Source organism: Mobula hypostoma, chromosome 8, assembly GCF_963921235.1.
Source record: "Mobula hypostoma chromosome 8, sMobHyp1.1, whole genome shotgun sequence".
Classification (NCBI taxonomy): domain Eukaryota; kingdom Metazoa; phylum Chordata; class Chondrichthyes; order Myliobatiformes; family Myliobatidae; genus Mobula; species Mobula hypostoma.
In genome coordinates this window covers 98,954,078-98,970,981 of record NC_086104.1, presented here as the reverse complement: position 1 = coordinate 98,970,981, position 16,904 = coordinate 98,954,078, and the positions used below count along the sequence as shown (strand labels likewise).

The window sequence follows — 16,904 nt, the reverse complement described above, 5'->3', positions numbered from 1 at the left end:
CCACCCCCTGTGACGTAGACCAATGTACCATTTCCCTCTCACTTGTCAAGATTGAATTCCACCTCCCATTCCTCTGCCTGATGGACCAGCTGATGAATATCATGTTGTATCTAAGTCAGGCTTCTTCACTCTTTACACCTCCAGAGATTTTTGTGTCACTTGTAAACTTGCTGATCACATCATCTACTTTAACATCCAAGTTGTTGCTGTCTGCCACAAACAAAGGATCCTAGCACCAATCCGTGTGTTACACCACTGGTCACAGACTTCTAGTGAGAAGAACAACTCTCCACCACCATCCTCGGCCTCCCATAAACCAAGCTGATTTTAATTCTAGTTTGCCACCTCACCTCGTATCTTATGGGCTCGAACAGTTTGGACCAGACTCCTGTCAGTACCGCCAGTTGAACTTTGTCTTTTTGTGTGTCATTCCCCTCGCCGTCAGTCTGTGGTTTTGTACTGCCATGTGCTCTTGTCTGTTTTCATGCCCCATGTGCTCCTGTCCTCACTCCGGCCCCTGTATTACTGAGTACTCCGCCCCTCACCTGTTTCTCATTATTACCTGTTTTGCTGCCACTTCTGTCTCATTGTGCTCCAACTATCATCTGCCTCTCTATTGCTCAGTATATTTCAGTCCTGTGTTCTCACCTGTTTGTTGCCAGATTGTGCTAGTGAATTTTCCTGAGCCTTTTCAGCATTCGTATCTGTACTCTGTCTGTCTGAGTATTGACCCTGTCTGTCGCCTATCGACTCTACCTGTTTCCCGATTCTGGTTTTTGGATTTCTCTGGGTGTTTTGATCTCTGCCTGAACTTTGATGCCGACTTTGTTGCCCCCCTGGATTTGCTACTCAGTAAATATCACAGTGCGCACAGTACTTGGTCTGCGATTGGGTCTCTGCTTCAGCGTCCTGACAACTCCGATGCCTCAAACGTTAAACTCCTCACTGGGGTCTACATAAACAACACTGCCCTCATTAACATACTCATTTCCACTTCACAGCATTTAGTGTGTGAGCTCCCAGAATCAGTGGGCACCACACCAGAGCACTCAGTCTGGAATAAACAGCTGGTCCAGTGTGGCGAGTACTGGCCTGTGGTGAAAGCCTTTCTGTCCAGGGGAGGAAATCTGCCGTCCTTCCCCCGGCCTCTGTGTGACTCCCGATACGCTACGGTGTCGCCGACCTTTCTCTGCCCTCTGAAATGGGCTAGAAAGTCACTCAAGAACGTCGAGGGATTTGGGGATATTGGTGACCCTGCTGGCGAATCCCTCACGCCGGTAAAGAATAAAACCATTCCAGGAATGTCTGGCACAGAGAGAGGCCGTTCAGCCGGCACAGGACAATACCGTCTGTTCAGACCCATCCCTTCCGTCAGCTCAGAATTCCCGTGTGTCGATCAGCATTTGAGCAGTTTCACACCCCGGTTATAGCTAACTCGATCAGATCTGAGATCTGCAGCCTCCTCTGCTGCAAGAAAAGCAATGATTCTCAACGTCAGCTTCTTCCACTTCCGCCACCACCGCCCTGCCGGAGTTACCGGGCTCCGGGCGAGTTGTGATTGGTTCGCCCCGCCCATTTAAGCTTTCCTACATCAGCTTGGTTCGATCTTCAGACATGCACACACAACTTTACTCAAAGAACTTATTCTTCTGAGGCAGATTTTTGTTGTTGCTGATGCGGTTTAATTGCCGTGAAGGTGGTTAAATAGGTGCTTTGTAATTGTCATGAATACTATTGATTCTTCTGGGGATTCAGAATAGGTTCACGGTCCTTTCACAAACAACTTCACATTACAGTCTCGATCCCGACCGCAGTTTGCGAACCGTCCATAACTTAATAAAAACCTGTCATGTTCTATGAATCAGCATTTGTACTGATCGGTCATTCAATATACCTATCTCTCGCATCGGAGAACTTATTTTCGGGGATTCTGCGGGTCATGTTTTATATTACTATTTTTGTTTGCACGATTTCCCCTCTTGTTTGTCGGTCTTTGTTGTGTGTAGCTTTTCCATAGATTCTATTGTTTACTTTGTGGGTGCCTACAGGATGAAATTCAAGGCTGTGTGTAGTGTACGTATTTTGATAATAAATTTACATTGTTTATAGTATAAATGGATCAGGGTCATGTGACGGCTCCTATTCGCACACACCTGTAGTTACTTTTGGACTGTTCTATAAAATTATTTTACTCTTGGAGGACTTCTTAAATTTCAATGTTTCGGTGAACAAGGCCGCTCTCTGATTGGGCGTTTACACTCGCCAATTAAGTTAGGCGATTTACCGCCAATCAAGCATCGCTCTGCATTAACCAGGAAGCGGGGCGACCTTCATTTTCGGCCAAATGCGCAGTAAAATTGGTAAAACCCGGTGAAGTGCGCAGATAAATACTGTTTTCTTTTCGGGGGAGAAAATGCGCTTTAGATTGAGAGTTTAAGCCCTTGTCTACGACAGACACTTTGAACGAAAATTCCCCGGACTCAGCCCTTCCACAGACAATCTGAGTGGCTCTGAAAAGAGCCTTTGGGTTTTTAAATTGTCGCTTTATCTCTTTACTTGGCCTTGGGGTTGGTGGACCCGCCCGTTTTCTTGGGCAACAACACGGCCTGGATATTGGGCAGCACCCCGCCCTGAGCGATGGTCACCCCTCCCAGCAGCTTGTTGAGCTCCTCGTCGTTGCGGACGGCCAGCTGCAGGTGTCTGGGGATGATGCGGGTCTTCTTGTTGTCCCGGGCCGCGTTACCGGCCAACTCGAGGATTTCAGCCGTCAGATACTCGAGTACAGCAGCCATATAGACCGGGGCTCCGGCACCCACCCGCTCAGCATAGTTACCCTTTCTCAGGAGCCTGTGAACACGGCCCACCGGGAACTGCAGTCCGGCCCGGGACGAGCGAGACTTGGGCTTGCTCTTGGCTTTTCCGGTTTTTCCTCGTCCACTCATTTCAGCAAACTCCTGCGCACAGAATGAGGAACTGTTTCCGCATTCACCAATTTTATAGCTTCAGGAGGATTGCGGAAGGACATTTGCGATTGGTGGTGCAATGCTTTCTCCGATTGGTGATGTGGAATAACCCAATCAGAGAGCTGTCCGATTCTCCAATGATCAGACGGCAGCAAAAGAAGCGCGAAAAATAACTGTCACCCCCCAAAAAGACATGAAATTTGAACAAACTTCAAACTGCGTATACTATATTGAGCCTTCAGATTCATCTCCTTAGAGACTATCACAAAACAAAGAAACCCAATAGAACACATGAAAAAAGACCGTCAAACACCCAATGTGCAAAAAAAGAACAAATAGTGCAAAAAGTAAAAAAAAGTAAATAATATTCAGAACTAAAGTCATGAAGCCGGTCCAGGAGCCTGTTAGTTACAGGCCACAGCCTCAGTTCAGCACAGGGATGAACAAACCCCCCCAAGCAGCAAGCTGAACAACTCCCTCACCCCAACCCTGACAAGACACTTTCAATCTGGTCTAGTGCTCATTCCTGGCTTTTGGATCCGGGCCCTGCTGCTTTGATACTCTTGGGCACTGACTCAATAGACAATATGTGCAGGAGTGGGCCCTTCGGCCCTTCGAGCCTGCACTGCTATTCACTGATCATGGCTGATCATCCACAATCAGTACCCCGTTCCTGCTTTCTCCCCATATCCCTTGACTCCGCTATCTTTAAGAGCTCTATCTAACTCTTTCCTGAAAGCATCCAGAGAATTGGCCTCTACTGCCTTCTGAGGCAGAGCATTCCACAGGTCCACAACTCTCTGGGTGAAGAAGTTTTTCCTCAACTCCTGTTATTAAACTGTGGCCTCTGGTTCTGGACTCCCCCAACATCGGGAACATGTTTCCTGCCTCTGGCGTGTCCAATCCCTTAATAATCTTATGTTTCAAACACTCAGCCGCCTCAGTCTGGCACCAAAGCCCGTCAAAGAAAAAAAATTAAACATTAGATTAAAAGAAAGCAATCAGAAACCTCTCTGTGAATGTGGACTCCCTGCATGGTCAGTCACTTAATCCTGGTTACTGTCCACAGAGAATGTGAATTAATTCTACCATAACTGCCTCTGGGAATGTGTCCTTCTTTGTGAAAACACATCACATCATGGGAGGGTCACTTCACACTCTGTGGTGAAGGCACAGAAACAGCGATATGAGAGTTAATTTATTCTGATGTAGTGTCACATACCCCGTGACGGGTTAAAGAACCAGCAGAGATCGAAAACACTTTGGAGTCCAGTATTGCTATTAACTAATAATATTTATTAGTAACTATGCAATACAGTAATATAAATATAGATAAACCAAACAGGTTACCAATGATTATACATAAGTAAGTATATCAGTAAGTGTGGATATATATGAAAATCAAGCTTCTTCAAGTCTACGGGTAAAAAGATACAGTCTTACGAAGATGCGTAAAGTTCAGTGCAGTTCGTGGTGTTGAGTTGAGTAGTGATGGAGAGAGAGAGAGGGAGAGATTTGAGTCTTCAGTTGAGCTGACTCCGTCGATTTTCTCGTTGTCCTCTGAAATCCTTTAAAAGTCCACCGACTGTGACCACAACAAAGGGGACCGGTTTTCTATGATGGAGCTATCCACCCAGGCAAGGGCGGACACATGGACAACTCCCCACCAGTCAATCCCTTTTCTCACTGCAGGAGCGACTGATTGTTCTGCCTGATCGATCCTCCAAAAACCCACTTTTTCTGAGGGCAAAACAAAGCCCACTCAGTGTCCAAAAAACATGTGTCTGAGGTCTATATCATCTGACCTTCTACTTATCTCACCGTACTGAGTACCAACTGTCATCCAAATAACCCCTCCTTCCTTTGTCTGTCTAAGAAATGTACAAGCAGGCAAATGTCCTTGGGAAGTATAAGCAACTTCCAGAGAAACTATAACATTGATTGTCCATCAAATAATGCCACCCTCAGTCACCACAGCAACTTACAAGCTGCTTGGTGCTCTCTTTCTCAGAACTCAGCAGAAATCCAAAAGTTAGTCAGTTCTTTCTCATTCCTTAAAGTGACAGTCCAACAGTTAGTCTTTGTCTCTCTCTCTTTTCAAAACAAGATGTCAGTGTTAAATAACTCTGTCTCTCTCTCTCTCTCTTCAAAAGCACAGTTCATAGGGGTAATTTAGGACCCGGTCACAGTAGATTCAGGGCACCTTGGAAACAGTATAGTGAAGTAACCAAGAGGCATTCCCCTCATAATTAGAACATGAAAAACAGAAAGCATACAAAAATCCTGTTCAACGTCTTCCTCTGTCAATGGAGAGTTCAGTGGGACAAGTATGACAAACTAAAGGTGCAGGAGAAGGGGACGCTCCATGTTAGTTCAGTGTGCAGGATCACAGGAATGTCACCAGGCAGGGGGACAGCTAATTGTCATCAACATGATCCTGATGACTATTATCTCCCGAAAGAGAAATATTGAAGCGTTGTAGAAAAGTATTCTCAAAATATTAAGACAACTCTTCCATGGAAAGTGTGTGTGTAATAGAGCCATTGGGTCTTCAGTTTGTTTTATCAGGATCCTGTGGAAATACACTTTGAGCTGGTGTACTCGGTCACTGCCTTTGTCCCTTCCAACATGGTGAGATTGGACAGCTTCTCAAGCAGTGGTAGCTACATGGCAGTTTGGATCTCCCAGGAGCTGATGATTAACCGTTTCTTGTAATGGGCCGGGCAGGAAGCCTCACCTGTGATGCGCTCACAAATATCGTTCATGAATGAGTTCATGATGCTCATGGCCTTGGAGGAGATGCAGGTGTTTCTCCAGAGTATTGACATCCTTCCTATAATGGTGTGACCAAAACTGTATGCAATACTCTCAATGTTGTCTAACTAGAGTTTTATAAAGCTGCAATATAACTTCCTGACCTTTGAACTCAGTGCCTCGACTAATAAATTTGAGCATGTCATATGCCTTCTTAACCACCTTATTGACCTGTGTAGCCACTTTCATGGAGCTATGAACTTGGAGCCCAAGATCCTCCTGCTCATCGACACTTTTGAGGGTCTTACCTTTAACAGTGCAGTGTCTCTTTATATTTGACCTATGAAGGTGTAACACTTCACATTTATCCGGGTTAAACTCCATATGCCATTATCTGCTACTGATCTATATCCCACTGTATTCTTTGCCAGTCTTCTACACTATCCACAACACCACCAATCCTTGCATCATCTACAAACTTACTAACCCGCCCATCTATATTTTCATCTAGGTCATTTATATATATCATAAAACATTAGAGGTCCCAGTACAGATCCCTGTGAACACCAGTAATAACAGACCTCCAACTGGAATAAGTCCCTTCGATCACTACCCTCTATCTTCTACGGAAAAGCCAATTCTGAATCCAAATGGCCAATTCACCATGGATCCCATACATCTTTACCTTCTGGATGTTTTTTCATGAGCAACCTTGTCAAACACCTTACTAAACTCCATGTAGACAACAGATCTACTGTACCTTCATCAATCGTCCTCATCACCTCATCAAAAAACTCAATCAAGTAAGCAAGACAGTACTTGCCCACACAAAGCCGTGCTGGCTCTCCATAATTAGGCCATGATTTTTCAAATGCTCATAAATCCTATTCCAAAGAATCCTCTGCAGTATCTCCCCTACCACTGACATCGGACTCTAAATAATTTCTCTCCTGGCTTCTCCCACTTCCTTCAAACAGAAGGTGTAGCCATGGGCACTCACATGGGTCCCAGCTATGCCTGCCTTTTTGACGGCTACACTGGTATCAGTGCCCAGCTTTACTGATGCTACATCGATGACTGCATTGGTGCTGCTTCCTGCACCCATGCCGAGCCTATCAACTTCATCAACTTTTCAACTTTGCCTCCAACTGCCACCCTGGCCTCAAGTTTACCTGGTCCATTTCCAAAACCTCCTTCTCCTTTCTCGATCTCTCTGTCTCTATCTATGGAGATGGTTTATCTACCATTATCTTTTCTAAACCCACAGATTCTCACAGCTACCTGGACTATACTTCTTCCAATCCTGTCACTTGTAAAAAACAAATGCCATTCCCTACTCTCAATTCCTTCTTCTCTGTCGCATCGGCACTCAAGATGAGGCTTTTTATTTCATTCCAGAATGAAGGAGATGTCCTTCCTGAAAGAAAGGGGCTTTCCTTCCTCCACATTCAACACTGCCCTCACCCCATCCACCTGCCACCCCACCAGAATCAGGTTCCTCTTGTCCTCACCTATCCTCGTGCCTTCAGAGGCTCTGCATCTAGTATATAATTCTCCCTAACCTCCACCATCTCCAATGGGATCCCTCCACCCAGCACATCTTTCCCACCCCACTTTCCACAGGGATCACTCCACATGCAATTCTCTTATCCATTTGTCCCTTCCCACTGATCTCCCTCCTGGTACTTATCCTTGCAAGCAGAACAAGTGCCAAACCTACCCTACACTTCCTCCCACACTATCATTTAAGGCCCCAAACAGGCTTTCCAGGTGAAGTAACACTTCACCTGTGAGTCTGTTGGGGTCATATACTGTGTCAATTGCAAAGGAGAAATGAGGGGATAGTTTATTACACAAAGAGTGATGGGGCATGAAAAACACTGCCTGGGGTGGTGATAGAGGAAGAAAAATCAGAGACTTTTAAGAAATGTTTAGATATTTAGATGGATGTATGGAAAATGAAAGGATATGAAAATTGTGTAGACAGAAGAGATTAGTTTAGTTGTCCATTTGATTACTAATTTAATAGTCTGGCACAACATTGTGGGCTGAAGTGCCTGTTCCTGTGCTGTACTGTACTGTACTGTAAGAGTCAACACTGCACCGTAACTGCACTGATGGTTAAAACAGCTCATACCATACTGTAAGGACTGTTACAAACTGTAACATTTTAGAATCAAACCAGCAGCTAGAGATTTTACACTGAGTCTGGTTTTGATGTTAAAACAACTATCTTTATGAGTAACTACTTATAATATAGTAACTTAACCAAGATAAACAAAAGTTAACAGTGTTATGTTTATATATGTGTGGAAATATAGCTCCCAAACCACTGAGCTTGGGGGAACAAGGCTTAGAGTCTTGAGATGGTACAGTAGGAAAGTTCAGTAATCCATGAGATGAATGATAGGAGAGAGATATTTGTAATCCAAGGTGAAACATAGAGAAAAGGCAAGTATGAAGTATTCCACAGATTGCACGATGGTAAAATGAGATAACAGTCGCCGTAGATCTTCTCCGTCATGCCGTTCCAAATTCACATACGAATTATCACCGGAAGTGACCTGTCACGAGAATATCGTCTTCCAGTGGTTACCACACAACATACCCAGGCAAGGGCTACAAAAGTGGTCCCACAGGATACCCCAAAAAATCCACTCCTATGGATTGTATGAAGTGACAGTCACACATTTGTTATGCACTCCGTGCCGATCTTTAACCCACCCTTCCGGGAATAACTTTAACCCACCCTTCCGAGAATAAGAGAGTGCCAATCAATCTCAATCTATCTATCTATCTATCTATCTATCTATCTCTCTCTCTCTCTCTCTCTCTCTCTCTCTCTCTCTCGACTGAAGGTCACTCTCTGTGTATGAGCTTAAGTTCGCAGCAGCTTGTGACTAATATCATAGTCCCGCCTCATTTAGGTGCTCTTAAAGTGACAGTCCACAGTAAACGAAACCTGTGGGTTCATAACTCTTCCCCCTAAAAAGGAAAATCTTCATCTGCATGAACAAAATTTTAACTGTGAACTACAATATATAAAACAATACATTTGCAATTCCCATATAACATATTGCAGAAGCATATACAAATACCAGATTCTATCCCACTATAAACAATACATTGCAGGCTTAACATCCGGAAAGGCAATCAGTAATTATATTATCTTTGCCTTTAATGTGAGTTATCATAAGATCATATTCTTGCAAAATCAGACTCCAGTTTAACAACCTTCTGTTTTTGTCCTTTACCTTAGTCAAAAACACTAATGGATTATGATCTGTATAAACCACAAGTGGTTCCTGAGCTGGGCAGATATAAACATCAAAATGCTGCAAAGCCAAGATGAGGGACAACAACTCTTTCTCTATGGTGGAATAATTTCTTTGATGCTCATTAAATTTCCTTGAGAAGCAAGCCACAGGATGTTCAACATCATCATCACCCCTTTGTAATAATACTGCTCCTGCAGCTTCATCACTGGCATCCACAGCTATAGAGAATGGCTTTGTAAAGTCAGGTGCCCTGAGCACAGGTTGGTGACATAAAATGGCTTTTAATTGATCAAGTGCCTCCTGATAAGGTTCTATCCAAACAAACTGTTCACCCTTCTTCAGGAGATTAGTTAAAGGGGGAGCAATATCAGCAAAGTTCTTACAGAACTTACGATAATATCCGACCGTTCCCAGAAATCTACTGAGAGCCTTTTTACCAGTTGGAATGGAAACTTCAGAAATTGCCCGAACTTTTGCCTGAACAGGAGCCATCTTACCTTGACCTACAACATAACCAAGATAGGTCACAGTGGCATGGCCGAATTCATTCTTAGCTAGATTAACTGTAAGGTTGGCCTTGAAAAGCTTGGCAAACAGCTTTTCTACTGCAGAGATATGAGCTTCCCACATGTCATTTCCTGTGACTAAATCATCAATATAGGCATCTGTGTGTCCTAACCCTTGAATTACAGAATTGTTCATTCTCCGGGACGTTCCTGGAGCATTCTTCATTCCAAACGGCAAAACATTGTATTCATACAACCCAGAAGGTGTCACAAATGCAGAAATTTCTCTACCTCTATCCATCAATGGAACACACCAATACACCAATAGGGGGATTGTGGGTTCGGGTCCCATCTGGGTCGCCAAACAGATCGATCTTTGTCAGAAACTTAGCTTTTCCAACTATATCTATGCAATCATCCACCCGAGTGATGGGATAAGCATCTGTTTCTGTTACAACATTCACCTTTCTATAGTCAGTGCAAAACCACATACTACCATCTGGTTTAGGTACCATAACACAAGATGAGTCCAATCTGAAGTTGAAGGCCTAATAATACCATTTTCTAACATATACTCAACTTCTTGTTTAGCCAGTTTACATTTTTCTATATTCATGCGATAGGGGTGTTGTTTTATGGGCTGGGCCTGACCAACATCTACGTTGTGACTCAGAAGCTGGTGCAGCAGGGAACGGTTCAGGTTCTGGAAACATTAGGATGTCTCGTGGGGCAGAGGTGACCTGTACAGGAGGGATGGGTTGCACACGAATTGGAGGGAGATCAATATCCTGTTGGGGAGATGTGCTAAGACTATTTGGGAGGGTTTAAATCAGTCAAGCAGTGGGGTGGGATACAATGCGGTAGTGAGGCAGATGAGGAGGTTGAGGCCAATAGAAATTTTAAAGTGAGCAAGTTGAGCAGATAAGACAGACGGGCAAGACAGGGAGTGAGGAAGGTCTGATAGAGTGAAGTGCAATAATTCTAACACAAGAAGCCTGACAAGTCAGGCAGATGAACTCAGGGCACGGATTTGTACATGAGACCGAGATATTCATTACAGAACACGTTGAAGGAAGGGACAGGACTGGCATCTCAATGTTCCAGGGTACAGAGCCACAGGCAGGATGGAGAAGGAGGTAAGAGAGGAGCAGGAGTTGTGTTTTTGACTGGGGAGAACATCACAATAGTACTTAGAGAGGATATTCCTGTGGGATTGTCCTGTGAGACTATATAGATGAAACTTAGACATCAGTGTCAAAGTAGTCGAAGTAACATTATGAGAATACAAAAAAAATTATTGGCTCATGGACGTCTGGTTTTCCTCTCCTGAAGTCTACAATCAATTCCTTAGTCTTATTGACATTGCGTGAGGGGTTGTTGTTATTACACCACTCAGCCAAATTTTCAATTTCCGTCCTGTTGATTCACCACGTACAACCCTGAGATTCTTTTTCTGTGGGCATACTTAGCAAATCTATAGAACAGTATCTGTAAACAGGATCAAGAGACAACAAACTGTACAAATGCAGATATAAATAAATAGCAATAAATTATGAAAATGAAATAACAAGATAAAAGAGTCCTTCAATGAGTGTAGTTATATCATTTTGTTCAAGAGCCTGATGGTTGAGGGGGAGTAACTGTTCGTGAACCTGGTGGTGCAAGTCCTGAGGTTCCTGTACCTTCTGCTTGATGGCACCAGCGAGAAATCAGAATGACCTGGGTGGTGTGGGTCTTTGATGATAGATACTGCTTTCCTACAGCAATGTTTCATGTAGGTGTGTTCTATAATTGAGAGGGTATTACCCATAACGTACTGGGCCAAATCCATTACCTTTTGTCGGATCTTCCACTTAAAAGCTTTTAATTCAGCAGGCCATAATGCAGCCAGTCAGCACACTTTCCACCACACATCTCTGGAAGTTTGCCAAGGTTTTTGATGACATGTTGAATCTCCACAGACTCCTGAGGAAGTAGAGTGCTTGGTTCACAATTATATTTATATGATAGATCCAAGACAGTCCTTCTGATATTATGACACCCAGGAATTTACAATTACTAAACCTCTCCACCTCTGATCCTCCAAAAATTATTGGCTCATGGACCTCTGGTTTTCCTCTCCTGAAGTCTACAATCAATTCCTTAGTCGTATTGACATTGAGTGAGGGATTACTGTTATTACACCACTCAGTCAAATCTTCAATTTCCCTCCAGTTGATTCATCACTACTTTTGGTACAGCCCACAACAGTGATGCCATCAGCAAACTTGTATATGGTGTTGGAGCTGGACTTAACCACACAGTAATAGGTGTAAAGCGAGTAGAGCAGGGGGTAAGTACACATCCCTGTGCTCCTGTGCTGATGGAGATCGTGGAGAAGGTGTTTTTACCAATCTGGACTTACGAGGGTTTACAGAAGAGGAAATCCAGGATCTAATTGCACAAGGGGTATTAAGCCCAGGTCTTGCAGTTTACTGATTAGCTTTGAGGAGCTGATGGTGTTAAATGTTGAGCTGTAATCAATAAAGAGCATCCTGATGTATGTATCTTTGCTGTCCAGATGCTCCAGGATTTTGTGAAGACCCAACGAGATAGCATCTGCTGTAGACCTGTTGTTTCGGTACATAGATTGGAGTGGATGCAAGTCACCACTCAGACAGGAGCTGATATGCTTCAACATCAGCTCTCAAAACAGTGAACAACTGAGGTCAAGAATAAGACCCAATCCCAGGGATACTCCAAAAGTTACCTCCTTCCAGTCTGAAATTGACCCACTGATTTGAACCACACACAAAACACCAGGTTGGCATCATCAAATAAGAAAGCCTAATCACCTACTCCTGAAGTTGAATGGCATTGCTGGCTCTGAGTTTACCACTGTCAAATATCAGGATGGTCACAATAATCAGAAAATCTCCAGAAACAGCTGTGTAAATATAACATGCTATTAGTACGTCTGTGGGACAGACCCAGAATGTGAAGCTATACTAATGGAGAGAGACAGACTGAGCCAAGTCACATGTTGATGAAGGGCAGAAATATCAGTACCTGCAGTTGAACTCTGTCTTTTTGTGTGTTTCCCCCTAGCTGTCAGTCTGTGGTTTTGTATTGCCATGTGCTCCTGTCCCTGCTCCTGCTCTACTCCGGCTCCTGTATTACTGAGTACTCCCTCCCTCACCTGTTTCTTACTATTACCTGTATTGCTGCCACCTGTGTCTCATTGTGCTCCACCTATCATCTGCCTCTGTTTAATGCTCAGTGTATTTCAGTCCTGTGTTTTCACATGTTTGTTGCCAGATTGTGACAATGAATTTTCCTGAGCCTTTCCAGCATTCATATCTATACTCTGTCTGTCTGAATATTGACTCTGCCTGTTTCCCGATTCTGGTTTTTAGATTCCTCTGTATGTTTTGATCTCTGCCTGAACTTTGACGCTGACTTTGTTTGCACCTTGGGATTTGTTACTCAATTAATATCACCCGTGTGCACAATATTGGGTCTGCAATTGCTGCAGCATCCTGACAAGAAATGACCCAGTCTGATACAGACAGAAAGGCAAAGAATTTGATGTTGTGTCTGGATGCCTGAACTGTGTCCAATTAGAAGATAAAGTGTTGTTCCTCCAAATTGTGTTGAGTCTCACTGCAATAGTGACACCAGAGGTCACCATAGAGACTAAAATTATCTCAGCTAAAATGTTGTCCTTTACCCACTGATGTCATTTACAAACATCTTACAGTGTATAAAAAGCAAGGGATTTGTGTATGGGAATCTCAAACACAATAGCTTGTCAGTTCTGCTGTGTCTCTGTTCACCAGCACCTGAATGCCACCAATTCCTGACCATGGAGGCGGAGATCCTTGAGAAGGCAGCACACCAATCGTAGCAAGGTGAACCTGAATATATGTACATGTCCATGGTTTGAGCTGGTAAATTCCCAGAGAGTTGATAGCAAGTAGGGTTTATTCATTGGCTCTCAGTTTGGAAGGGATTCAGTAGGCCATCCTAGCTGTAGATAGGAGAGGCCATTCACATGCTCTGGAAAGGGATTCATCCAAGCATCCAATGTGCAGAAACACCAGAGAGTTCACACTGGGGAGAGGTCCTTCATCTATTTCAAGTGTAGGAAGGTATTCATTTGGTTATCCCACCTTGTGTGGATTGAATGAGTTCATACTAAGTAGAGACCACCATTACATTCTGAGTGAGCAAAGAGATTTTCTCAATCATCCACCCAGCAACTTCACATCAGGGAAGAAGTTCAAATAAGCTATATTTATTTGACACTGCTCTCCCCTTTCTTATTCTCTCTGTTTCCATCTTTGGGGACAAGTTGGAACCTACATATTTTACAAATCTATCGCTTCACATGGTTATCTTGACTCGACCTCTTCCCACTCTATCTTCTGTAAAAATGCTCTTCCCTTTTCTCAGTTCCTTTGTCTCCGCTGCACCTGTTCCCAGAATGTGGCTTTTATTTCGATGATTTCAGAGATGTCCTCCTTCTTCAAAGAACTGGGTTTCTCTCTCATCACTAATGATACTGCCATCACTCCCTTCTCCTCCATGCAGACTTCAAAGCCAAACGTTGTGGTGCTGCCAACATCGCGGCCTCTTTCCTAGATGAGCTTAATCACTCTTACGCTCGGTTCATTGTCACTAACTCTGAGCTTCTGTGGAAAGCCATTGCTACAACCTGCAACCTGGTCATCTCTGAGGCTGCGGTACACAGGTGTTTCCAATGACTGGACAGTCGCAAGGCTGAGGGACCGGACGGCATCCCAGGGCGAGTACTCAGGATGTGCGCAGCACAACTAGCAGGTGTGTTTACAGACATTTTTAGTCTCTCCCTCTCCCCAGTGTGAAGTGCCCTCCTGCTTCAAATCATCCACCATTGTCCCTGTACTAAAAAAGAACAAGGTAAAATGCCTGAACGACTGGCCTCCTGTCACACTCACCTCAGTAATAAGCAAATGCTTTGAAAGGCTGGTCAAGGACTACATCTGCAGCACGCTACCACCCAAACTGGACCCCCTGCAATTCACCTACTGACACAACTGATCGATAGATGATGCAATAGCCGCTGCTCTACATACTGTCCTTACACATCTGGAGAAGAAGGATGCTAATGTGAGAGTGCTGTTCTTGGACTACAGTTCAGCATTCAACACCATAGTTCCATCCAGGCTCTACAAGAAGCTCAGAGACCTCGGCTTTGACCCTGCCTTGTGCAGCTGGATCCTGGGCTTCCTGTCAGATCTCCAGCAGGTTGTAAGAGTGAGCTCCCTCACCTCCACCCCTCTGACTCTTAGTACAGGAGCCCCTCAGGACAGCGTACTGAGTTCCCTCCTTTACTCCCTGTATACCCATGACTATACCACAGCTCCAATCTGTTAATTAAATTTGCTGATGACACTACATTGATTGACCTTATTTCAAACAATAACACGGTGGCCTACAAGGACGTCATCTCTCTGACACAGTGGTGTCAAGAAAACAACCTCTCCCTCAATGTTGCAACAAAGGAGCTGGTTGTGGATTGCAAGAGGAATGGAGACAGGCTCGCCCATATTGACATCAATGGATCTGGGGCTGAGAGGGTAAAAAGCTTCAAGTTCCTTAGCATCCACATCACTGAGGACCTCACATAGTCTGTACACACCAGCTGTGTGGCAAAATAGGCAGAATAGCACCTCTTTCACCTTAGAAGGTTGAGGAAGTTTGGTATGGGCCTCCAAAACCAAAGAACTTTCTACAGGGGCACAATTGAGATCATCCTGACTGGCTGCATCACTGCCTGGTAATGGGAACTGTACCTCCCTTAATTGCAGGAGTCTGCAGAGAGTGGTGCGGACGGCTGAGCACATCTGTAGTTGTGAACTTCCCATGGATTCGGGGCCCTACCCTCCGGAGATTCTGGATCACACAGTAACAGCAGCAGCGAAAAAGGCATTTCAGAAGTTCTCCAGATGTTCCTCCGTTCTCTCACGTCTGTCTCCGTTAAATCAGGATTGTGCGCAGCACCCTACTTGACAGATTACAGATATCATTCACCGGAGCTGTGTCGCGCCGCCATCTTCTCCCATCTTCACAGAGAATTCATATTCTCCTGGACGGTAACAGGATTCAGTGACTGACCATGCAGGGAGTCCACGTTCACAGAGAGGTTTCTAATTGCTTTCTTTTGGTCTGTTGTTTAATTTTATTTTTTATTTGATGTGGTTTGGTGTTGAACTGAGGCGGCAGGGCTCGGGCCTGAGAGCCAGGAATAAGCTGGTGTTTGGTCGATTGAGGCACCAGGCCAAATTGAAAATGTCAGGGTGTTGGGGCTGGGGGTCAGGAAGGTGTTCAGCTTGCTGCTCAGTGAGGTTTAATCTTCCCCGTGCAGAACTAAGGCTGCAGCCTGTAACTAACAGGATCCTGTATCGGCTGTGACTGGCTTCGTGACTGTGAACTCACTTTCATGAACTTTAGTTCTGAATATTATTTGTTTGCGTTCTATAGTTTGCACGATTTGTTCATTTTTGCACATTGGGTGTTTGATAATCTTTTTTAATGAGTTCCGTCATGTTTCTTTGTTTGGTGGCTCATCCTAAGGAGATGAATCTTCAGGCTGTATGTAGTATACATTGATAATAAATATAGTTTTAAGTCTTTTTTTCAAATTTCATGTCCTTTTGGGGAGTGACAGTTATTTTTCGCGCTTCTTTTGCTGCGGTCTGATCATTGGAGAATCAGACAGCCGCTAATCCACATCACCAATCGGAGAAAGCATTTCACCACCAATCGTAAGTGTCCTTCCGCAATCCTCCAGAGGCTATAAAATTGGTGAATGCGGAAACATTTCCTCATTCTCTGCGAAGGAGTTTGCTGAAATGAGTGGACGAGGGAAAACCGGAAAGGCCAAGAGCAAGCCCAAGTCTCGCTCGTCCCGGGCCGGACTGCAGTTCCCGGTGGGCCGTGTTCACAGGCTCCTGAGAAAGGGTAACTATGCTGAGCGGGTGGGTGCCGGAGCCCCGGTCTATATGGCTGCTGTGCTCGAGTATCTGACGGCTGAAATCCTCGAGTTGGCCGGTAACGCGGCCCGGGACAACAAGAAGACCCGCATCATCCCCAGACACCTGCAGCTGGCCGTCCGCAACGACGAGGAGCTCAACAAGCTGCTGGGAGGGGTGACCATCGCTCAGGGCGGGGTGCTGCCCAATATCCAGGCCGTGTTGTTGCCCAAGAAAACGGGCGGGTCCACCAACCCCAAGGCCAAGTAAAGAGATAAAGCGACAATTTAAAAACCCAAAGGCTCTTTTCAGAGCCACTCAGATTGTCTGTGGAAGGGCTGAGAACCAGCCGGGGTGAGTCCGGGGCATTTCCGTTCAAAGGGTCTGTCGTAGACAAGCGTTTTGAAT

At 44.7% G+C, this 16,904-nt stretch overlaps 2 protein-coding genes across 2 annotated transcripts in view; one reads left to right on the top strand and one right to left on the bottom strand.

The window, feature by feature from the left end:
• Positions 1–16,904, bottom strand: part of LOC134350772 (uncharacterized) — a 65,017-nt gene that overhangs the window by 24,475 nt on the left and 23,638 nt on the right. The gene's annotated exons all lie outside the window — the stretch shown is intronic.
• The window catches only part of LOC134350773 (histone H2AX-like), an 87,172-nt gene continuing 85,797 nt past the window's right edge, over positions 15,530–16,904 (top strand). The window contains exon 1 of the mRNA XM_063056438.1: positions 15,530–16,741. Within this exon, the coding sequence (XP_062912508.1) occupies positions 16,377–16,741 (365 nt within the window). The 5' untranslated portion in view covers positions 15,530–16,376. The remainder of the gene's footprint in view (positions 16,742–16,904) is intronic.